The sequence below is a fragment of the Cupressus sempervirens genome, chromosome 5, assembly GCF_028749045.1.
Source record: "Cupressus sempervirens isolate cs-2001-9-10 chromosome 5, ASM2874904v1, whole genome shotgun sequence".
NCBI classification, from domain to species: Eukaryota; Viridiplantae; Streptophyta; class Pinopsida; order Cupressales; family Cupressaceae; genus Cupressus; species Cupressus sempervirens.
In genome coordinates, this window is record NC_143122.1 from 279,959,132 (window position 1) to 279,985,074 (window position 25,943).

Consider the following 25,943-nt stretch of genomic DNA (forward strand, 5'->3'; position numbering starts at 1 on the left):
CATCATGCTATGAATGCTAAAAAGGGGACATTACAAGGACCCCTTGGGATTTGAGAAATTCGCTTGGGAGATGGAGCACGTGGGGGGGAATTTGGCCTATGTTTGTATAGGTATTAGAATAGATTAGATTGGTAAAAGTAGTAATATAGTTTAGAGTTGGAAAAGTGTTAGTTTAGTTTAGATTTAATATAATTAAGAATCAAGTCTTGTGTTTAAATTACAATATCTAAGCATTGGTGTAGTTATTTAACATATATAAATTATGCTTCATTTAAAATGTTACATAAGCAAAAGATATATCTATGTTAATTGTTATTTATCACAAAGAAGATGATGATAAGAATAATAATAACAACATTAATACTAAATAAATGTATATATATATATATATATATATATATATATATATATATATATTGTATGTTGATCAAATATGAACATTTCATGGCTTATAGTATATGGGTTAAATTTGTGGATGGGAGTGGTAGAGATGATGAGTCATATGAAGGCTTAGTCTAGTACTCCAGGAAGGTTACTACATACAAGATTAATTATTGTTTAGAGGAATTACGATATAAAAATATTAAAATATTAATAATAATAATAATAGTAATTAAATAAATAATTGAATTAGATAGATTTATGTATATAGAACGAACAATTTAGTTAAATGCCCATCTGAGAGGATAAGGATGAGATGAAGGTGCAATTTAAAAAGAAGGGTTAATCAGGTAAAATCTACTAAGCAAAGAAGTAGTCAATAGATACATTGTATAGTAGGAATTCAATATGATTGTTAGCGACCATGTTAGCAAGTATGAACAATTTGAAAAAGATAAGTATTAGAAATTTGAAGTTGTTAAGAACTAACGATTTTGCATAAGTTTAATTATATGAAGTAAGAATGGTGGCCTAGTAAGAGTTGATAAGGATTCAATAAAAAGTCAATAAATGGATATTGTGAGTAATCTTAAGAATTAGTGATAAATTGTAGAGCAAAACTAATTGTAAGGTAGTTAATATTAATAAATTGGAAGGCGGTCAATCAAGGGTCGATGAGTCTTTAAACTCGATATCTGCACTCTTGTCGTAACAACCAGACTTGCAAGAAAACCTTAACCCAATACTAGTACGGACTCCTTAATTGATTATCATTGTTAATGGAAAATATCTGGAGTACAACTTAAATGATGTCAAAAAAAAAAAAATCGTAGTCATGTTTTTGCCCTATAAGTGTGGGAATGACACTCTAACACCAGTAAGCTCAGATGGCTGGAATATAGTGCCCCAAGCCTAACCCAAGGTAGGGAGGGCCTTTCTTGTAAAACATTGTGTGGGGATAATATAAGGTCCGCAACTGGGAGGTTAAGCCTATGTCAATGCTTCTTCTCTTCTCCAAAAGCTGAGGCTTGTACAACACCCGTTATTTCAGCTACATGTATGCAATTTGAATTCTTATCTACTTTCTTGTTTACTTATCAGCATAATTCATTTCTAGTTTTCCTTACGAATGAATAAAAATAAGTAAGATTATATTAGCTTTCTTTATAGTAGTAGCCATTATCATGATAATACTTTCTAGATATAGATATATGTTCATTTCTTTTATGTTATCATCTTATAATTTTAGGCCACAATTTTCTATTTATGGTATAGGGAAAATAATTTTAGACCTAACCCTAGTGCACAATTATCTATTTTCAGCTTTGGTAAAATTCGTATGTTACAAGTATAAAGTGAGCTTTGGTTTTGGTCTTCATCCTCTCCCTAGAGAATATCATGTTCTTCGCTTCTTTGATCCTCTCCTCTCCCTAGAGGATATCATGTTCTTTCCTTCTTTGATCCTCTCTCCTTGTAAGTGATTCCACCATGTGAGTCTAGAACCTTTCAGCTGTAACTTGGCCAATATAACCCTCTTGTTCTCCAAAACATCTTTATATTCAAAATAGTTATTAAGGGCCTCAATTCAATCTATCACCTCTTCTATATTCATGCTCCCACTGTATATAAGTCCACTTTCTATCGCATCTCTACTTACCGATTTTAAGGTTTCTACAAAGGCCATCTGGTCTTTAGGTAGCTCTACTAACAAATTAGGATTTTATCCCTCTTCTTCTTCATCAATTTCACACTCACATTCTTTCTCCTTACCCTAAGTTCGTTTCAATTCCCCAATCTTTGCTTCAAGCATCTCTTTTATCAATTCTTAATTGCATCTTGTGACATACCCTGGTCAGGCATTGTGTTAACCTCTTCTTCTCCTCCTTTTGCTGACATACACCAAAGTTATACTACCAAAGTGATCAATACAAACTCTAATACCGATATGATGAGGAGACAATAGATAGCACAATGAGTTCTTAACTATGGGCCCTTTTATCATGTAAGCGGGTAAGGTGAACCCTAGTTTTCCTTGGAACAAAATAGGATGCAACTTACTTCCTAGAGCCTTTTGACAAATTCCAAGACTCCTATATGCCTAAACCCTCAAAACATTTGTGTGACAAGATCCACTAAGTCACCACCTTGTACTCACACAGTCCCTTCCAAATAGAAAACATAAGGAAACTAACAAGTGTAATATAGGTAGATCCCTATGGTTCCCTCTTGACTTGTTTGGAAACTAATTACCAAGATTAGACAACTCATTCTTCCTTCTATGCTGAATTCTACAACTTAGGCCTAGAAGAGACCTAATTCCAATTATCCCTCCAAACACAGTTTTCCCTCCATAATTCAAAACTCCTCCGAATAACCCTTGAGACAAATCACATATCTTGATACACTTTTGGGAGTGCTTTTAGATTCCAAAGAATTGGGTTTGGATTTCTCTCTTAGCTAGGTCAACTAGTATTGGTGTAAATAAAGCCTAATTGGACACTTTGACAAAACAACTACCCTTGTTTCTTCACACACCTCCAAGCCAATGCTTGGAAAAGTGTTGTCACACTCCAACATCACCTAATGTACCCTTAAATGACATTTACCAATGTCCCTTTTACTTTTGTGATCAATTTTGCATCAATTTCATAGGCAATCACAAGGAAATGTTTGGCTAGGGCTCATTATTTCTCCTAGCTTAATTAGGATTTTTGCACCAAATCTTTTGTAACATGAAGAATACTTCCTCTACTTCTATTCCCCCAGTGGCCGTTGAATTCCAATGGTGAAAACTCAACTTAAAGACATTTTAGTCTACAAAGCGTATCAAGCCTAGGGTTTCAAACCCAATCTTACAAAAGTGAGTATATCTACCTTCAACTCACACCCATTGATAAGATAGGGTTTATCTACTTTCAACTTGCACCAATTGAAATCAAATCAAGTTTAGAGATTAGCTAACACATTTATCGATACTCTCAAATTGGTTTCAACAAGTCATGAATCCGTACAAACAATCATCAAGTTGTAGACACCAAAACTTGCAGAAAAATGAGTAAACTCTTGTTCATTCATCAATCCACAACTACATCATGGCGCCAAATCTAGTTAAAAATCTTTAAGTAATATCCTATGACTTACCCAATGATCTTTTGAACTTCTATGGTCGTTAGGTGAAGTTGTCTATTGTCAGTGTTGCCAAAAACTTGTCATGCGACTTTTTGATAACTTTTGCAAAATGTTGCAACTTTTTTCAATTTACAGACTAGGACTTCAAACTTGAGCAAAATTGTTCACCAATGTCTCGAAACACTCCAAGACCATACCTACCCCATTTCTAGACCTACTAGAGCCCATTGAACAAGTTTTGGAATGATGGCATATACATGTGGTCTCACAAAATGGGTCTTAATACATCACTACTTGGTCCTCAAGACCTCATTCTATTCCAAACTATCCCAATTACATATTTATCAATTATCAATCATAGCATGAGCCTTCAAATGCTTGCTTGGTCTTCATGAGGTGTTACTTGCACCACCAATTGATTCCAATATAGACTACATAAAGCATTGAACGGAATATTGTTGTAGTACCAAAATCTTGAAACTGCTACCTTTGTCTTATGATGCATCTCTTTGTTCCATGTAGTGCATTGAAGTTCAGGTTGAGCACCAGAAGTGTAACATGAAACACAAAACCCTGATGTACGGCCATCCACATTTCCCAATCCTCATATCTTGTGTCACAGGGTTCGCCGAATTTCAGCCATGAGGATCGAAATTTGACGAACTTGAAAAATTTATTAAATTTCATTGTCGTTTGCCAATAAATTCGTACAGAATCCATTTGGGTTTTAGAATAAAATGCCAATGTGGATGTTGCTATAGAGAAGATACGGTTCAAACAAGTTTGAATATGATCAATGTAGATAAGACAAGATACAGGTGTAATGTTGCATCAGACATGATCGATTCAAGATCTGACGTTTGAGAATCATGTTCACAGAGTGCTCAAGGCCCAAATATATTCTGACTTGCTTACGCATCAATGAGGTTTGTCGATGTTGTTGCCCATTTTGGCATCAAAAACGTTGTGTCGAAGACTATAATGCAGCTGACGAATGTGAAGGGCTTGACCCTCGAGAATGTTGCGAACCATTTGCAAAAGTATTGGTTGTATTTGAATCGAATGAAGGGGCTTGCTTTAGATGCATCGTCTTCTTTCTCCACCGTGATGATATGATGTTACCACTCATTTCCATGCCGCATATTCCCTCTCCTCCACACTACGCTGCCTTCAATCCCAAATTCCTCTAGCAGTTTGTTCTAACTCCTCAAAGAATAGTCATGGAGGCTTCTCCCTTCGCCTCTGCTTTTACTAGAGGTAAGTACATTATGGTTGATGATTTGAGCACCATTAGCTCTGCTACTCCCCGCCAAGTGCTCTCTCTTTTCCCCAACAGCAATGATCGATTCCTGGATTAGCGACTCTTTTCCCCCTAATTTTCATCATTTCTCCTTTCTCGTTCTGATGTTAAATATTTTTGAAATAATATTAAAGACCAATCTTTATACTTTGTTTACGCATTAATGTAAAAGAAAAAAACAAATCTTGAAATATTATTAAAGATCTTTATCTTTTAATGTACAAATGGTCGAACTTTTTAAAATTTTCTTGTCTATTCAATATTAAAAATATAATATTTAAAAATGTTTAATTAAATATAAAATTATAATACATTGATCAATTATATATTAATAAAAATTAAAGTAAGATTTTACACATATTTAAGTGACAATATTGTTTTATATAATATTACTTTATTTTTCAATTTATTCTATATATAATTTCTTTTAATTAAGTCATATAGGCAAATTTAATGTCGAATTTTTTCTAATTTTTCGGTGGTGTTGAATTTTATCCAAATTTTAAGGTCGCCGAACATGAACTCGAACTCGTACCTTGTAACTTAGCTCATATCCATGGCCCAATAGAACAAGATCCCACACCTGTTTACAACGTTGTAGAATTGTAATCAGCCATAGGGATTGTTATTGCCCCTGTTGTCCTCTTTTTTCCTTCTTTTGCACATATGCTTCAAGGCTTGCTAATGCCTCCCTCAAAACCTCTTTGGAATAGCCAGTACATGGTGTAATACCATGGCATTCAATCTTTGCAAGGTGATACTTCACCCGACTTGTATCCCTAGTCATCTCCTCAGGGAAATGGTTACATTTGACATCTCTGCAATTTTCTCCTGGTGTCCCATGTTTCCATAAAATGTCCCTCTTTCTGCCACCGGCAAGCAATCTTCTACAATTACATGCCCTGCAAGTCTGCAAGTGCAAGGATAGTGAATCAAATATTAACTAGGTCTGAGATCAAATATTAGCCAAGTCTATAAGTATGAATTTATGAACTATTAACTCATGAAGTAACTGAGATTAAAATTTATCAGGCTTTGAAAGAAGGCAGTCACCAAATAATTGTCGAAGTCTGAGATCAAATATGAGCTAAGTCAATATAGTAACTGAGATCAAGGTTTATCAAACTTTTAAAGAGGGCAGTCATCATACAGCTGTCTAAGTCTGAATCAAATATTAGTTGTCTGTGAAGCAACAGAGATCAAATTTTATCAGACTTTTAAAGAGAACAGTCACCTAATAGTTGTCTAAGTTTGAGATCAAATAACTGAGATCAAAATTTATCAGACTATTGAAGAGGCCAGTCACCAAATAATTATCCAAGTCTGAGATCAAATGTTAGCTAAGTCTGAGTTTGTTACTTAGCCAGGTCCCCAAATAATTTCTTTCCATCTGAAAGGTTTTGGATAATATTTACTACATATTTATTATTTTTTGCTATATTTGATCTTTGTTAATATTCTCAGTGAGTGCACCAACCAACATTCATACATTCATGAAAGAAAAAATCCAATGTTTTTGGCATGGACCCTTCTTCAGCTCGAGAGATTTCCTATTTTACTTTCTTCGCAGAAAAAATCAATGCTTCGTCTTTCTTTCAAATTGCCAGCCACTGCCTAAGGTTGAAAAAAAGTATATTATTGACATTTTTGGCATTATTGAAGAAATTTGTCCATAAAAATAAAAACCTAAAATGGTGAAGCCGAAGGTGAAGAAGTCATGACTGAAGTCTAAAATGAAGACGCTGACGTTGCGTTTGTATTTGCGGTGCTAAAAGAAATCCTCCTTAGTCATGTCTGAAGAAACTATAAATCGCTTTTGTTTTATATTTTTTTTGTTTTTAGGTTATAACTTTTCCATTGCCGATTTTTATGCCCTAAATGCACAATTTTGTGAGTATTTTACCAAAAAATTGCCATGCGACATTGAATAAATCATATCCAGTTTTAACTGCGACTATATCATTTTCTCTTATGGTACGTGATATATTGTGAGTTTAGCAATATATCACGGCTTTTTTCAACCATGGATGGGATGGTAGCGAATGATGAAATTATAGACACAATTTTGACGAGGTGTAGGTTTATAAGGGTGCTTTTGGGAGGCCCTTTCCTTCTTGATTGTTTAGCTTGATACTAGAAAGTAGAAACTAGACAAACTTTAACAAGTTCTAAATTTTTTACTTAAATCTTACATTTTTCTGTTTTACTTTTATATTTGGTGTTGGAGAATGATTGGTGCTAGCACACCAAACTCTCAAAGGCTAGCACTGCTTGTTTTATCCCAACTCTATAAGCATCTGGGTACCCAGCAGCAGCTCTGGCATATCAAATCCACCCTGGACATTTGAGATGATTCTAGTCCAATGGATGTGCAGAAGCATCCCTGGTAATAGCAAATTCAACTAAGACATTTGAGACAATTCTACAGTCCAACAGGTGTGACACTATGCTCAGGACCATTTATTTTTCAGACAGATAATTTTCTCATCTCATCGCCAGCTCATCATGTCGCAGACCTAGCACTTGTAGTGGTCACGACTTTTTACTACAAACTCAAAATTGAGAGCCAGCATTCTCTGAAAGTGAATAGTTTTTCAAGGAAAAAATGATTGTCCCACTGAATTCCCAAGAGTATTGGTCACTTACCTTTGAGGCAATTTGTAAGCTGATCTCGTCACCATTTACCTGCCATATCTTAAAGATAACATAACTCTTTCACACCAGATAAGAATGACTTCTTCTTTTTTCTCTCAAGTCGCACAAGTTTAGAAGAAACCCAATAATTACATCATTTATCTATGGTTTCTAGTTTTTCACCTAAGTTACCATATTCGCTCAGTCGGGCAAATTCGAAATTCAGTTCGGTGTAAAGTCTGGTTCAGTTCAAAATCAATGCAAAGTCGCTGCCAGTCTGAGTAATTTGTGGCAAATTCGATCATCGGGACCCTAGTCGAATTTGCCCCAATTTTAAAAGTCGTTCGTTTGTTTTTAACCAGACCGGAATGACTTAGAGTTGACGTGGGCAAATTTTAAACGAATTTGACTTTCGCGTTAATGTTTTTTAAGTTTTTTAATAGTTTTGGTTGCCGCATGAGCCCTAAGATGACCGCTGGAAAAGAGTCATCGCATTAATCGACGACATAAGGTTGATGGCATTTGCCTCACGAAAATGGTTGAAGGCACATCCGCATAAAACAATCGCACTTGAACTCATGCACGACAACAGCACACGCAGGAGTATCAGGAACTCACGCAAGACAACAGCACACGCAGACGTATCAGGAAACAGGTGGAAACTCGCACACAACAGCACACACAGGCAACTGGAAACCGGAAACTCCCGCAGGAAACTGGAAAATCAGGATGCAGATGGATTCAAATTGCTATTATGCATGACTGATTCCTCAAAAATAACTTATGGCATTGTTGTGTGTTCGATTCAAATTGTTATGCATGATTCAAGTCACTGATAATACAGAGCCTGTGGACAATCACTGCCTTAAGAGTACAAAGTGAAATTTCAATTCCAATCGCTTCCACATAGATATAAAATTCTGAGTTGATTGCTTGCATTATTGCAAATACAATGCCTTGTATATATACAAGGTAAGATAAGATAGATTTATTAATGTCCAACAAGAGACTACCAAAGGGTCTAAGGGACTGTGATCGTACAACCAAAGAGGCAGTGGGCTACAAGAACACCAAACGATGTCCGGAAAAGAGAAAGCAAGAAACAAGGACAAGGGATCCTTCCTCGGTTAAAAGAAATCAAGCACTGAAGGAATCAGTCCAAAGTGAGTAAGGACCTTGAACCGCCATTAAGAGTTATTGGAGCAGTGTTGCTAACAAGTAAATCCGTTGTGGGGGCCCTGCAGATCTAGAGTAATTGGTGGTGGAGGTACTGGACGACTGCTTCACCCCCCCGGTCAAAAATGAGGGAGAGAAAAAGGCGGTGATGAGCTGATCCGAGGCCTGTCTTTGGGAGAATAAGAGTTGTAGAGTGTGGTCGTGGAATTAAATAGTCTCCCGGAGATAAAGAGCAAGGCATCTATGGTCTGTGTAGCCGAAGCAAGCTGTAAGAGATCTACAATCTCTGAATAAGCAACAAAATCTCCCTCTGATCTCGTAGTAGGCAAAGCAATGGAAAATGAAATGGATCTCAGTCTTAGCCACTACCAGGATACACAAACAAAAGACCTGGTACTCTCTACACGTGCTAACCGGTCTAGATAGGAAGCCAATGGGAGCCAACATTAAAGGACCCTAGAGAGATGTGTAAGGCATGGCGTCAATGCAAAGGCAAGTAGTTAGGGTGTACAATAATCCCTTCTCGAATATCTAGGAAGTGCTCAACATAAAAGGCCATCTTCAGCCATAACTCCCCAACTGGGTAGCTCCAAGTTGTGGTGATGTGATGTCTATAAATATCAAGTTTGACATGTCCGTTCATCTTCTGCCATGAACGGAGGAGGTGAGTGGGAGCGTCCAATAAGAAATGTAAGGGAGGGAGGCAATCAATATCGATCCCGATCGAGCTTAGCAAGGAAGTAGCTTGAGCATACCAGCAACAGGCTTTAGAGGAGGGATCAGGGTACATGATGGCAATAGAGGAATAGTAAACCAAGTAAGAATATTTGTGTCGATCGTCCATAGAATCTACAAAGCCGTAGAGACAGTGAAGAAACCAAATCAGGTCAAAAATGGCACCTAGCCTAAAGGGATGAGCCTTTAACTCTGCCAGAATAATGTTGTGAGGGGTAAATCGATGACATCTAATAATGCGTCAAAGTAACAAAGTCTGAACGTGCTCAATAGAGGCCCAATCTGAGTCAAGAAGAGAAGGTTCCCATACCACAAAGCATCGTTAACCTGACCAGGGAGTCCAAGAGGGACAACTTGGGTGTAGTATCCTAGAAATGATGCCTAAAGAACTGTCTCTCAAGCATAGCAAGAGAGCCCATCCCCTGCTCACTCTAGGCTAGATGGCAAAACTCAAACTAAAGCGAGGTCTAGAGAACTTTACCCCAAGGTACATGTAAGAAGAGGTAATCTCAATCTCCTGACCTTGAAAGTAAAAGTGCAGATGGGAAGTCTTCAAACAGTTGAAGACCATAACCTGAGTCTTACCTAGGTTCACTATAAGCTGTCATAGGTCATAGAAGGCAACCAAGCCACCAAGAAGCCTCTGAAGACTCTCTGTGGAGGAGTCTAAAAGGACCACATCATCTACAAAAAGGAGAATGGAAATCAAGACCTGATGCAAATAATAACCATCACTGGGAGCAAAGAGTCTCTGAGAAGGGCCTCAAGCTCATCAATATAGATGTCGAACAAGGTGGGAGAAAGAGGGCAGCCCTGCTTCACCCCAATAAGGACTTCTCCCACAAGTCAACTTAGTATTGGCACCAAATTACAACTGCACATTATATGTTTGGGCGCAGCCCAAAGACATGCATATTGAATTTAGTAAAAGGCAATAATTACAGGCCCAACCCAATGATCTTCAATTCAAATATAATTTTAATTTCTAATTAATAGAGCTAGAATCCGATCTAGCTACCAAAAAATCAACAAATTTATCCATTTACAATTGTATGGCTAGAGTTATTACTTCTATAATATACGAATTAAAAGATAGATAAATGCAAATTAGACATTAGGTATGTTGGTTTTAAGAAGAGTGAAGCTTATCTAGTGAGGCAAGTGTTCAAAAATCTAAGTGCAGCACATGTTAGAGATTGTTAGAAATACCAATAGTCATGTCAGTGAAGGGTTTGTGTAATTAGAAGTTATATATGGAAAGAAGTGTGTTTTGTAACTTGCTAATGTATTCTCCCAAACAGTTGACATAATGAAGATTTAAGTTGTAAAAAGAAAGCAATGAACTGTGTTCTTGCAATCAATATCTGTGCATACTTCTGAATGTTCACTCCCATATTTTATTTACATGCTGACCCAGCAGATGGTTGTTCAAATAACTTCTAATCACACCATCAGCTAAGCTTTTATCATCCTTCTACTATCTACCTTCCAGATATATAATTCATGTGGAGTCCGATTTATATAGGATTCTTATTGCTTTATAAACAAAAAGTATAAAAAGAATAATTTCAAGTACCAATTCAGGAATATATTCAGTGGATGGTCCAACAATAGATGATACGAGATCTCTCCCGCTAATATTCCAGACATTTTCCTCCCGTGCCGCGTAAACCTTCCATATATAATTCTATTTTGAGATTCAGCCTCTGAGCAATAACATTTTCTCAAAGATGCAAAGATTCCAAAAGTAGAGCTTAAAACCTTAGTAATAATTACACGATCTGCACAACTGAAAGCTAGCGAAAAATCTTGCAATAATCCTGCTAAGCGGCTGTAACAGACAATCCATATAAAGATTTGAAGTTAAACAAGATGATAAATATTCTACCTTGCTATCATAACAACACTATCTATTTTTGCACAATCAAAAAGCCTTCTGACAGTTGATTTAGATGTTCTAATTGACATAATCAATAAAAACCTGTACATGTGGGGTTGAAAAACAACCCAGAGAGCTCGATCAGAAAATCTCTGACGAGCAGCCTGGAGAACTGCACGGACTTCAGTAGGATGGTGTGCATAGTCATCATATATATCACACCCTTGAATCTTACCAACAAACTCAAAGCGTCTAGAAATGCCGATGAAGTTTCCTAAATGTGGGCTTACAGCTTTAACAACTTCCCGTGTTGCTCTCAGGTCATTTCTTACATCACAAATTCTATTTTGTTGTTTAGTAAGTGCTGCAACTGATGCAATAACCTGAAAGAATTGACAACCAATATGAAAAATCAACATGTGAAAACCAAAATACAACAACCAAAGTCTTAGAAGCTGATAGTTGCAACATTTATAACCATATGAAGACCTTAAGTTTAAACAATCTCTCAAATTCATGTCAATATCATTATACTGTTCTAAAAAGAGAGAAATGTACTCTCATTAGATATGCAGCGCTCACAGTCCAGTTTTGTAAAGTCGAGACAAATAGGTCACAGTCACAAAATAATGTGAGAAAGCTCAAGAAAACAAATGTGGTAATGAGAACAAAACTAAATACTCACAAACGAAAACAAACTCCAAAACCACAATTAATTCAATATCATACACTTATTTATATGTTGAGTCTATGATGAAATAAAATATAGCCATATTCGAGAATTCCTCCAATATTTTCATCAATGCCTCCAAATGTCTACAAATACACGACACAAAATTTGGAAAACTTAAACTTCAAGAATAGATATCCATCCTTTTCCATACCTGCACTCATATCAAAAACTTTGAACTATGCCAAACTCAAACTATTCAAAAAATATCAAGAGCAGACTCAACAAGTTGAAACATGATATATAGACATTTCTCAAAGATGTGCATATTTTTCTACGTAATCTAATCTATGTCAATCTTAATAACTTTAAAACATGTTCAACCACACACTCGTTTGTGCACATACAAAAGTATACATAAAACAAATGAGTACCAAAGTGATTTAAGCTTAAGGAAACAAGAATTTCAATAATATAAGTATTGAAAAGTGTTTCTTACATACAATTGGAATAGCAGAGCCATAAAAAAAGTGAATTATGGAGACATGGGCGATAATAGAGAGGATTATGCATCACTAACTCTAAAAAAGTTTGCTGCTCATATCTCAAATAGTTCATTGAAAATGTTGTATTGAAGATACTTGTGTGTAATACCTTGGTATCTACACATGCTCTCTCCTCTTTCTCCTCCACAATTATTGTTTGTACCTCAAGTTCAAAATAGTCAACCCATACATGGGGCTCCTATGTAGAGAACTTAAACCTCATAATGCCAATCCAATAGCGGATCAACCTCCTCCAATACAATGGGCGATATATCAAAGCCTGCAACTTCCTTCCAATATTGGCAAATGTTATAGTGAATATAGCTGTTTTTCAGAGGATCACTGCAAATGTAATTGTACTGCCTTCTTGGTATGTGTGTTCCAAGTGCAGTGACCTCCCTTTATATTGTGGATGAGATATGGACAGACATGTCCCTGCCATTAATATTTAATTAATATAATAGTTTATCATTTAGCTACACATGCATATATATATATAACTTCAGTTCAGTCTCATGAGTATATCCAACTGAAGCTACCAAACATTAACACTCCCTCTTAGCTAGGGAGGATATAAACAAAGGAATTACACCATTGGTAATATATGGAATGACAAAATTTTAAGGAAATCTTTGATCAACAGATATCCACAATTTTGATATCACAATTGATATCATGAGTATTGGTCTCTAGAATATCAACATATGATATTCACCAAATACTCTAAGTAATGGCCTGCAAAATATCAACATGTGATATCACCATGTACTCGATAAGGTAATGGTCTCCAAGACATCAAGTCAAATAATATTCACTGAGTTCTCTATGTAATGGTCTCCAAGACATCAATTTATAACATTCACCATGTACTCAAAATGTTTATAAAGTATGTGCACATGCATTCTCATAATGCGTACCATATAAACATCCACCATGCAAAGTATAATCTATCATGATCTGCATAGACATTGTAAGATATCCATCATAATAGAAAATTAAGTTATTGTAAGATCGTCACCTTTCAATAATTTTTGCAAATACAAGTGATGATCATTTGGAAGTCGTCACTTCCTCATGATGTTCACAGCGGGTAGGCCCATTACATCATGCACTCACACAATGATACCAAAAGTTTACATGAAATCAAAACTCCCTCTAATTTGTTCATAACTAAAACATATCCTCTATACGCTCCTTCAAACAAATATGTTGGACTTCTTTTGAACATCAATCTTTTGAGCTCCTTTACCTTTGAAGAATTGTCAAACTCCCTCTGAATCTTATGTCAATCCTCCCTTTTCCTGCAATAACATTCTTGGAGGAAAAGATCGAGGCAAATAGCTCTTATGGTATGTATTGAAAATAGAAACAAGAGAGAGAGAGACTACAATAATACTCAATATAATATTTTCCCAATTAAATGTAGATAATTATAAACTAATGGCATTCCCTCTTATCTTCTTTGAGAATAATATCCATTATTCCAATATAGATAGATATCTAATTTAAATATATACATTGAACATACATGCTGTTGGAATTAAAGTTCCAACAGTAGTAAATAAATGATTGTTGCACATGTGGCAAACCTTGTTCAAGTTGCTAGCAACATTAGTTTAGTTAAAGTGTGAGTCAAAGTTTTAGTTTGAATCAATAACTAGTTGTAGATGTGTTTGAGTTAGGTGTCCATAAGTCCAATTAGTTGTCAAGTTTATGTGTGTGTTGTCAATCATGAAGTAGTTTTTTGTCAATCTAATTAGCAGTCATTTAGGAATGTTGGTGAGTCAAGCTATTGTATTAAAATTGCATCTATTAATCAATAAAATTAAGCTGGAATAGTATATTATTTCTTTGTTCTATTTACTTTTTTTTATTTTTAAGGAATTTTCAGCTTGTTATTCTTCTTAGAAAAACAACAAAAACAAAGAAGATAGCTCTAATACCAATATAGTCATGCAACTATCATCCAGCTTCGAAACACCATTGGACACCATTTGCACATGAAATGCCTGATAACCCATGTAAAGATATGATGCCAAGCTTCCATATTTTCAGATCTCTCTGAACTATTGGACACCAATCCACACGTGTGTCTCATAACCCCAATGAGGTATAGTTTCTTCAATCCATTAGCACCTCAAACTATTGAGCATCCATCTAGCCTCTGCTACATCCTTTCCTATTTTCAAAGCATTGACTTTTCAAAATAGAATGATTGTTTCATCTTCTTATTAAATTGTGTGTTAGAGAAGAAGCTATCAAAGAGACGAGGCCAAGAGAAGAACCACCAAATCTTGATGGTCATTATTGTTGTATTTTCTTTGTTTCTGCTGTTCTATTTTTCTAATGTGGTATCAAAGCCATCTTCTTGTTAAATTGTGTGTGTTAGAGAAGAGGTTGTCAAGAAGATGAGGCCTAGAGAAGAACCACTAGATGTTGTTAGTGATGATGACATTATTGCAAATGAAGAACTTGTTTTATTTTGAAGAAATCTATGCTTAGAAAATAGGGAAGGATGTAGTAGAGGCTAGATAAATGCTCAATAGTCTAAGGTGCTAACAGATCGGAGAAACTATCCCTCATTGGGGTTATGAGACACACATGTATGGATTGGTGTCCAATAGTTCAGGGAGATCTGAAAATCTAGAAGCTTGGCATCATACATTTACGAGGGTTATGAGGCATTTCATGTGGAAATGGTGTCCAATGGTGTCTCGAAGCTGGATGATAGTTGCATGACTATACCAGCAATTGGGAGCAATTTGAGGAAGTCTCACTGGTCTATGAACTATTTTCAACGTATAATTTCTACATAATGTTTTCTTTAGTTGTCAAATTAAGTGGGGGTGTTGGAGTTAATGTTCCAACAATAGTAAATAAATCATCGATGCACATGTGGCAAACCTTGTTTGAGTTGCCGGAAAGATAAGTTCAGTTTAGGTGTGAGTCAGAGTTTTAGTTTGAATAAATAACTAGTTGTAGATGTGTTTGAGTTAGGTGTCCATAAGTTCTAGTTAGCTGTCAAGTTTATGTGTGTTGTCAATCATGAAGTAGTTTAATGTCAATTTAATTAGCAGTCATTTAGGAATGTTGGTGGGTCAAGTTGTATAAAATTGCATCTATTATTCAATAAAATTCAGCTGGAATAGTATATTATTTCTTTGTTTTTTTTTTTGTTCTATTTTTCTAATATATGTGTGTGTGTGTGTGTATCAAAGTAACGAGAATCGGAATTGGATCGGAATCAGCAAGGCCGAATCGAATCACGAATTGGCCATGAATCGGAATCGAATAGGCCACAAATCGACAAATTTAAAAAATCCTTGAAATTTAGAAATTTTAACAATTTAAAACTTATGTCATACACCCTTAATTGAATATAACTTAAACACACTATAACATCATCAAATAGAAGTTAACATGCATAAACATAGAACATAAATGATAAATCCATCACATATGTAACTATGTTACACGTAAAATGTAAATTGTAGGTTGTAGCTGAAGTAAGTAGAAATCATAGGATCATAATGATTCAAATCATAATATGTATGTAAGATGAAGATCCATAAGACATAAAATCATAAATGTATGTAAGAATTTAAATGAAGATCAATGAAACGTATGTATGTAAGAATCTAAGATGAAGATCCATAAGACATCAAATCATAAATGTATGTAAGAATCTAAGATCAAGATCCTCTCTTCTACTCGTGCTAAACAATTAGAAGGCCCTTTAGGGTTAAAACAAAGAGGAAAGGAAATAAATAATATGAAAAAAACATGTGTTTTTATTAAAAAATGTCTTCACTTTTGGCTACCTGTGCCGATTCATGTGATGTTTTGCATGAATCGCATGAATTGGCGATTCATCCAATTCATGACAAAAAATCAATGATTCGATTCACCCGCTCCAAAAAAATCATAAGGCATGAATCGAATCGCCAAACCAATGATTCTGGTAATTTTAGGGTGATTCTCAAAACTATGATATATATATATATATATATATATATATATATATATATATATATATATATATATATATATATATATATATATATATATATATATATATATATTCCATCTTCTATGTGTATCTCTTTAATCTATGTTCTCACATTATTTTCTTATTAATGCCACATCTTAAATAACCACTTTCACTTATATTCATAAGAAATAAATAATTTATACTTACCTCCAACCTTATTAACATTAATGGTTATTTGGTGGATTCTACAATGCTTTATTGACCAACATCACTATTCTCTTGTGGTGGGTCATTGAGTGTCACTATCTCCTATTTTGGAGTATCCACACGAAATCTTAGTGTTTGTAGTAGGACCAAGGTTATTAACCTTGGGATCTTCCAATAGACTCAAACAGAACGCAATTACCTAATAAATTGCCAAATTTGGCATATGATTATGCACGTAAGCCTATGGAGTTTGCCTAAACTCTACTTGTGTGATTAGTATCAGTAAGGACGACGTGGCAATAAGTGTGGTTTGTCCTTAACATACTGTCATTGTCTAAGAGTTTGTCTTCATACAAATTCTTCTCATGTCCCTTATACCTTTGATTGTCCTCATACACGAGTGTTGTGTGGATGCCATGTAGTCAATTTTGAATGTCTTCATAATTTTCAGTGCAAGCTCTTCATTTGTTTATGCTCACCTCCTTTATACATGCCCGAAAATGTTCTATGTATGCCCTGAGATCTTCATTTCTCAATGTACTCTTTTCTATTTGATCTTATTTTTTTGTAGAGATTTACTTTCCCTCAGTTGTTCAAATGCACCAACTACAACAACGATGTGGACTCACTTATTAGTATCGTGTCAGATTTATTATGTCTAATAATGTCTCTCATTTGGTCTTGTGTGGATCCATTGTGTTATGGAGGGCTTCTTCAATCCCTCAAAATGTCGTTTTTATCTTTTTCATACAAACTTTCATCCACACTGTCAAATAGCGAGGGATTCACGCAGTGATTGCGAAGGATGGTAGCAGTGAGCATAGATGCATTCAATCGGTAGTTGATATGGCTCCTTTGAAGAGTAAGATGAGATATGTGATCCAAATAAAAGCAGGGGTGCAATAGGATAAATTGAATATTCAAAACACAACATCATGTTCACTGGAGATGGCAAAGATGTCACTGTTATTAACAACAATTGAAATGCTCATGATGGCTATGCAACTTTTCGTAGTGCAACTGTGAGCGAGTCTTCTTTTTCTCTCTATATTTTTATCTCGTTCTTCATGTTCAATCCTATCTTACATTTGCAGCCTAGCTCTAATACAATGTTTTTTATTCAAAGGATCATTGCAAATGTAATTGGACTGCCTTCTTGGTATGTGTGTACCAAGTGCAATGATCTCCCTTTAAATTGTGGATGAGATATGGATAGACACGTCCCTTCATGGGACATGTCTATTCATTTATATTTAATTAATATAATAGTTTATTATTTAACTACACACACACACATATGTATACATAGGATATATAATATATATAACTTTAGTTTAGTCTCATGAGTTTATCCAACTAAAGTTGCCAAACATTAACAAATATAAACAAGATTGTTCAATATTTGTGTACATTTTTATTCCATGTGCTTGCAAATAGTTCAATTGCACTGACATTCTAAAGCATTGCATGGTTGCCTCAAGATATACATGGCAACCTTCTAAAGTGTGATGTCCAATCCGTTGATGATGGCTTCATAGTCCACCAACATGGAAATCTTCTCTTGAACAAGGAAATCTTAAGTGCTATTGGGTATGATTAGTTGTGACAACCCCAAGGTTCCAAATATCAGGTCTTGACTTAAACTTGGATAAACTCAATTGTTTGATGTTATATTGTGTAGTGCCTCTCTCATTTTACTTCTGTAAGTCATCCTGATAGATGCAACTTTATTGATCTCTCCTTTAGAAGGGATCATGATTGTGACCATGAGTGGTCTACACCGTTGAGGTGATTGGATTTATGTTTCTATATCAATTACTTTGATTATGCTTATGGCTGATTTATGAGATTATGATGTGATTTATGGTTCACTATGATTTGTGCCAGTGGTTACCAGGATCAATGTGGTATCATGATGTTATTCCATGATTACCTTGAGATGTGTGCAGAGATTTCACTGTGTATTATTACCATGCTACACTAGACTAGGTTCCTGTAGCAGTGGTTAGTCATGTTTCTTACTGTGTTCGCTTGTGTTTTAAGTGCAATTTCATATTGTGTTAACAACCATTATTTAATGTTTGAATAGTTAGAAATGGATTGTCCATATTGGATTCATTGGTTATGAGCTGCAGATATTTACCTTGTTATATTTTGATCTGAGAGATACTTGTTACTCATGTTATGTTTTTCATTTGAGATGACCTAAGGGTCAGATGTTATACCTTGATTTCAGTATCATAGATGTTAGACTACTATGTTGCTCAAATGATCATATTGCATGATGATGCCATTTTGAGATGACAGTGTGTTTTATGATGATATCTGGTTATCTGGTATTTGGACATATCTCTGATTATGTTAGGTGATGGATATAATGCTATGGTTATTTACTTCATTCTTGCATTGTTATGCTTTATGCGAACGTGAGTGATGTAAATAGATTATTTTAATATAATTAAATAAATAGTTAAATTAGGTGATTTAATGCATTTATTACTTCGGCTATGTTATTATATGCAATTGCACTTGATTGTGTTGTTTAGTGTGCAAGATTTATATCCCTGGCAATGGCACATTGAGTTAGCGATTCAGCCATTCATATTTTACCAATGTCATCCCTGTATGGTCGACGTATCCTTATTTTAATTGTTTAATTAAACCTTTCAGTGATTATTAAATCCAAATTCATTTGTATTATGTGATCAGACCAGTGAGCATGTCTATGCATTTAGAGTTTCACCTTGTCACGAAAGTTGTTAACGAAATTCCTGTGTTTTTAGGTTTTTAGGTTTTTTAATTGATTTATTTTAATTTCTGGCAGCTTTGCCATAGATAAATTCCTATTTCTAGGAATAGCCTATTTTTGTTTGAGTCGATTTGGGGTTTAACTAGGTTGGTTAGTTATTTTCCCTAATCGATTATTCACTCGAAAAGTGAATAAGTATCCAAAAAGGAATTTAATTTCTCACTTCTCACTTTCAAATTACAAAGTTGGAGAGTAAAACCCAAAATCTTCTTCATGAGGATTTACTGTTTTGTTCGTTGTGCGAGCTACGGGCGTGGGATCGTCGCGAGGTTGAGCTCGTTGGATTCAACTCTGGGAGACCTTGGATTGCCACAATTTTTGGCCACTTCTGAGGGCTTTTTATTTTCTGGTCCAAATTCTCATTTTGCCCTTTTGGCTGCGAGGTAAGGCTCTCTCGTTTTATTGTTTTTGCTCCATTTCTACTTCTGTTTTTCGTAGCTGTTTGGCTGGAGGTTGAGTAGTGTTCCCCTCCATTTTTGTTTGCTGGTTCTGCCCGATTGGTCGGGTATGAGCATTTTCCTGTTTTTTGGGATGAGGGTTTGGGGTTGTGCGCCATTATGCTGGCCATTTTTGCATACAGTGTCCGAAACTATTTATTTTTGGATTTTTGGGGGTTTTTGTACCCAAAGGCCAAATGGGTTTTAATTTTGAAGTTTTTCCAAAATTTGGGCTTTCTACCTCGTTTTGCATGTCGCCCTATTTTCTCGGGTTTTCTTGGCATGAGTTGGGTCGTGGACCTGGATTAGCTGTTTGGATATCAGTCAAACCTTTGTTGCACTTTTGTGTTTGCATTGGGATGTGTGTCACATCCATACACCTAACTTTATGTTCGGTTGAGTGATTTTGTACTTGCTATTATGGTTTCTTTTGGACATTTGTTATTGCTTCGTGGACACTAGGATTCGTGTAGAATCCATGCTCCCAGATTGAGGCTAGTTGAGTGAGTTCATGATGTTTGGTCTCGTTGCATCATTGGGATTGTGTAGAATCCATACTCCCAAATTGAGGTGGGTTGAGTGATTTCATGATGTATGGTTTTATTGGCTTTGGGATTTGTGTAGAATCTGTCCTCCCGAGTTGTTTTTCGGTTGAGTAATATTTTGCATTGTGTTCTCATCCAGTCCTTGTGTTATGATCTTCGTGATGGTGGTGCACCTCACACGAGTATGTGCACATACATTTGTCGGGTGACTTGCGAGGCCCGATCTTCTGTGGTAATTCTGAAAGTTATGATCATTGGAGTTGGGATGGGAGTATGCATGCCCACGGGCACTTGTCGTAGGATGAGCATGGGTAGGGTATGGTAGCATATGGAGGGGGTTTCTATCCCGCAGCCTGGTGATAAATGTGGCCAGAGGGTTGGCGGAGGCAAGAAAGTTTTATATAAGTGATAACTAAATAAAATGTGTGAATGGTAATAAAAGTTAAGATAATAAAATGTGTGAGCACCCGATTAAGTTTGAGGACACAATGTGTGAGCACCCATTTAAGTTTGAGGACACACGATCCAAGCTTGGGCTTGTCAATGCCAAGCAACTCTCCATGATGTCAGCCCCTACTTAGTAGCCTATTGAGTGTCCAACCAAGACCTATACTCCTTGCATTGTCTTAGGTTCTTGGTTACAGCCATCATACTGTATGGCGTGAGTGTTAGCCATGGATGTTGTTTTTGTGTGTTTGTGGTTGGATCATTATCTCCATTAGCACAATGGGTGTGGACCTACGGGTACCACGTGGTTGAGAGGCATAGCTACCTTCACCACTGCTAAGGACCGGTGTACAGAGACGGTCTTTTATCCTAGTGCGACCGTTGCTGGATGCCTTCACTTAGTACTTCAGGTTCCGGAGTATGCTTTCTTGTGATTTATGCTTTCATTGGAATGCTTGCATATCATGTTTAGATGATGTTATTTATTGACGCATTTTCTTATTATGATGATTAGTATGTGAAAGGTGATGTTATCTACTTGTAGGATTATCTTATGCTTTACTGCTAGCATGTTAGATTTCCTTATGCTTATATTGTAGCATGTTTTAGTAGTGAAGCCCCTACTACAATAGTATCGACGATCTGATCAATGGCTTGGGATGTTATGGGCGGGGGATGGCTAGGATCCATGATGGTCTTGTGATGCTATTGACGGTTGGGAGAAACCATGTACTTAGTTTGGTTTTTCAGTTATTGTAATGTTATTTATGTACATTGCGATGTTATTTCTGTACATTGTGATGTTACTTCTGTTCACTGCAATGTTTCTTTTAGTATGTTCTTTACTGCTATGGTTTAGATGGATAGATGTTCTTCTTTCTTGATGTTTATGCACTTGCGTGTTCATTCCTTGATTTAAGTGGATTCGGTACTCCTCGGTGTGGAGGAAATTCATTTTCTAGGTTGTTTTGCTTAAGTGTTTTGGCTTGCCAATGTGTTCCTTCGTGCGAAATTGTACTTGTTCGCACAAGAATGTGAAGGTTCGCACGGTTCTTGGTACTTCCTCGTGCAAGAATGTACTTCCTCGTGCAGGGAAGCAAAGGCTCGTGCGGCTCGCTGTGAATCCTCGCGCGAGTTGCTGCAAATCCTTGCATGAAGTGATGCATATCCTCGTGTGGAGAAATGCACTTTCTTGCGCACAGTGATGCAAAATCTTGTGCAAGACTCGAGACTAGTGCACTTCCTCGTGCAAGAAACAAGGAGCAGTTAGGCTTGGCCGAGGAAATTTTGAAAGTTGGTTTTGGACACCTTATTGGATTTCACACCTTTCCTATTCAAAACAGTCTTTCTAAGGGGTTTAAAATATATCGTCTAAGTGGATAACTTATACTTAAGATATATTTTAATATATGCGATGAATCTTTTGAAATAGGTTTTAGACCTCTCTAAGATAAGATAAAGATTCTCGAAAATTTCAAGGCTTCAGGATTTCAGACATAGCCAAATTTCAGGATTCTGCATTTTACCCCAGCATGGTGTTTTGTTGATGAGTGGTCGTTTCTTCGAGCCTTCATCATGTGCGTGGTCATTGTTGGCCTCTGTTTGCATGTGTCTATTTGGTAGTGGCGTTTGGAGATTCGTTGGTTGCCGGGATTGTGGCAAAGTCTTCCGTTGCGATCTTTGTGATCCCTATATAATATTGTCATGTGCATTCTTGTAAAAAATATGTATCTTGACTTGAATTGAATCCTTGTTCCAAAGATCTCCGGGCGGGGCATTACATGTTGTTGTTATTCATGAAGGGACTTATGCAAATGTTCCTAGACAAAAAATACAATTATCTCAAATATAGATAAGATTGTTCAATATTTTTGTACATTTTACTCCATGTAATTGCAAATAGGTCAATTGCACTGACATGTTTTAGCATTGCATGGTTGGCTCAAGATGTATATGGCAACCTTCTAAAATACGATGTCCAATAAGTTGATGAGGGTTTTTTTACTCCACCAACATTGAAATCCTCTCTTGAACAAAGAAATCTTAGGTGTTGTTCAATATTATTGGAGAGATTAATCCCAAGGTTCCTAATGTCAGGTCTTGACTTAAACTTGGATAAACTGAGTTGTTTGATGTGATACCATGGTTAATCAAAAAGGGACTTATGCAAAAGTCCCTAGACGGCAAATGCAGCTCATTTACAAGTAATTAGGATTACCTAAAGGTGGGACTTTAGATTTTCGGAAAGGACCTAGACTTGAAATTCAACTACTATCCAGACATTTCAGATTTCAAAACATTTACATCACTTTAACAATCGAATTTCCTTCAAAATAAACTAAATAGGGTTGCTTCAAAATAAACTATAAAAAGGTAAAGGGTTTAGAGAGATAACTAAGAATCCTAGAAACAATGATAATAATGGATGATGCCTCGACTAGATGGATCACACAAGACTGATTTTTGCTTAATCGATGGCTCACAACACCACAGAAATAGTGTAATCTTAAAAGGAAACGAAATATTTTGAGGTTGTAAATAGAGACTCAAATACCCAATATTGGTACAACTCAAACATGCATTCACAATTAAATTAATGTTGCAATTGGGTTTAGAATAACCATATATATAACTTACATCAGTAAGATACAATTGTATGAACTAAAACTCTATCAAATATCTTCACATTTCACCATTAAGCTCACTAAACTCAAACTAATATTAAAGAATAGAAACCATGCATACATCAAAAGAACATAAGAAAGACACTGTCGATGACTTTCACCTGAGTGCACATTCGTCACCATTGTTTTGCCACTATTTTGGGTTGTTTCTTTTGTCCACTCTGTTCTTGGACTGTCTATTGTTTTTGTCAAGCTCTATTGTGTGTGGTCTAGGGTTCCATTTTTGCTTTTCTTTGCCGTGGACCACCTTCTTCTAGCAATGACGTCTTGTCCTGTCCTTTGCTTGGTCTTGCGCCCTATCTTTGGGAAGCATCCTCTCACATTCCCATTCTCAAATCACCTAGTCTCTCATACATTCCATTCTCAGCCTGTCGACTATGTTGCATTTGGACTGTTTTGGATAGTTTTATTGAAGGTTCACGAGGCTTTTGGATCAGACTTTGCTCATAGTACTTCATTTGGGTTGTGTTCCTATTGTGTTGTAACTAAATGTCACATTGCTACTGCTCACTCCAGCTCGTTACAGATTGGACTTTTCTTCTGCTTCTGAGATCATATTGTGTTGTGAATCTGATCATTTCTTGGTTTCTTCATCACCACTTCTGCTCACTCTAGCCCGTTGCTACATCCAACTTTGTAGTTTTGTGGCTCTACAATGGGCACTGTTGAGACCCTCACCCCTCTACATACCTATCCGAGGAAGACACATGATTCAGCCCATGCAAATATTCTAGAGCAGGTTTGTAAGTTAGAGGTCGAATTACTTTCACTAAAAGCTACAAATACTAAATTATCATAACTTTTGGAGGTCTGCAAGTTAGAGAGAGTGTTCAGAGATTAAAGGTGAAGTACAGGAAGCATCTAGAAAACTTGCCACTCTCACAACTGAAATTGTGAGATCTGTCACCTTATTACAGAGCAGAGTGTCGTTAACCCAGTCATTTCAGAACTGCAAGCCAAGCAGTTTGAAATTGATAGCATGCAAAACTTGCATAAAATAGAGACAGAAAGACAACTGATCATGGGCAGCCATTTGTAACAGCAAGGATACTCCTCTTGTTGGAGTTGACGCATTAGTTCATTCCAAGTTTGTTAATGAAAGGGCAACGAAAGCTAGAGAACCCAGCTTGGAGGTCCATGGCCTCCTGATCATCACCTTTGACCATTTGGAAATTGCACATGCATTCCTTTGTGACCAGCTTGAGCTTCCAGACATATCTCTTGATATGGCATGGGTTGGATATACTTCCACCCTATTTTTACAATTCCATAATTCCTTGGATATTGGATATACTTCCACCCTATTTTTACAATTCCATAATTCCTTGGATAGACTTCGTGTGCTTAAAGCACGTAGGAACTCTTTCCTCTACCCTCGAAGATTTTTATCAATGATGACCTCACTAAATCACATGTAAAAGAACTTAAACAAGTTGGAGCTCTTGTGGCAACTCCACAATGGGCCAGAAAGTGGGTCGTGACTGAAAACCTTAGGGTGGTGTTTCAGGACATTTTTCCTCTAGCTGGGAGGCAAGATCACCACTAGCGCCCGCTAAATGATGTTCTAAGCGTCAAAGTATGGGGAATGTTCTAGTGACTCAAACTCCTCAGATAATGGCTCAGCATGGTCCTCCCCAGGTCTTCTCCTTGATGATATAATTTCTTATGATCAAGTGTCATGTCCCCTTAGCTTAAATCCCATGATGGTGTGCTTAGCCTATTATTCATCCCGATAGGCCACTCCATGCACTAATGGATGTTAAGGGACCATAATACACACTTTATTGTTTTGATTGAGTGTGGGAGATTACTTTATTAACCAAACACTTAACATAAAATTATTATAGACCAACGTTTATAATTTTTCAAGCAGCTAGTGTGATCACATTATTCCTTGGCATTATGTTTTTGCTTTATGTCACCACCTAAACGCTCTATGCATCTTGGCTTGGGTGGAGTATAGAAAATGGTATTGCAAGAGAAGAGGGACAAACGATGAAGTTTTTGAGGATACAGATATAATGTCGTCATTTTTGCCAGCATCGGAATTTGAGAAATTAGCCTGTGATTGTGATCCTTGTAGGCTAATTATTGTGAATAGAGGGTCTTCTGAGATAGTGGCTTGGTTTGGGAGGGTCTTGTCTTCTCCACAATTCAGTAAGTTACAAGTTGGTCTTTGTTTGGCAAAGATTGGACCTTGTATGGGCTTAGTTTTGTGTACTTACTATTTGTGGTAAGTCGATGTTGATTGAGATGGACGCTTTCTATGATTGGAAAGTGCATTTGGTCACATGGAGAAATAATAGGTGTGGCTCCTATTTAAGACAACATATTTAGATGAGTATTTGGGAGTTATTATATTTTCAATGGCCAA

The 25,943-nt window shown here is 36.2% G+C and overlaps 1 protein-coding gene across 9 annotated transcripts in view; it reads right to left on the reverse strand.

Moving 5' to 3' along the window:
* Positions 1 to 25,943, reverse strand: part of LOC149555669 (uncharacterized) — a 247,924-nt gene that overhangs the window by 62,302 nt on the left and 159,679 nt on the right. For 3 of the 9 annotated variants that reach the window (XR_016364535.1, XR_016364540.1, XR_016364539.1), the window contains 4 exons: positions 11,337 to 11,617; positions 11,117 to 11,186; positions 10,932 to 11,042; positions 5,346 to 5,720 (listed from right to left, as the gene is read on the reverse strand). Coding sequence is in view for 3 of the 9 variants with exons in the window: in XM_089829794.1 (XP_089685920.1) it covers positions 10,932 to 11,042; positions 11,117 to 11,186; positions 11,337 to 11,617 (462 nt within the window). In the remaining 6 variants the exon portion in view is untranslated. The remainder of the gene's footprint in view (positions 1 to 5,345; positions 5,721 to 10,931; positions 11,043 to 11,116; positions 11,187 to 11,336; positions 11,618 to 25,943) is intronic. The other 6 variants (XM_089829795.1, XM_089829796.1, XR_016364536.1 and 3 more) reach the window with 5 other exon arrangements.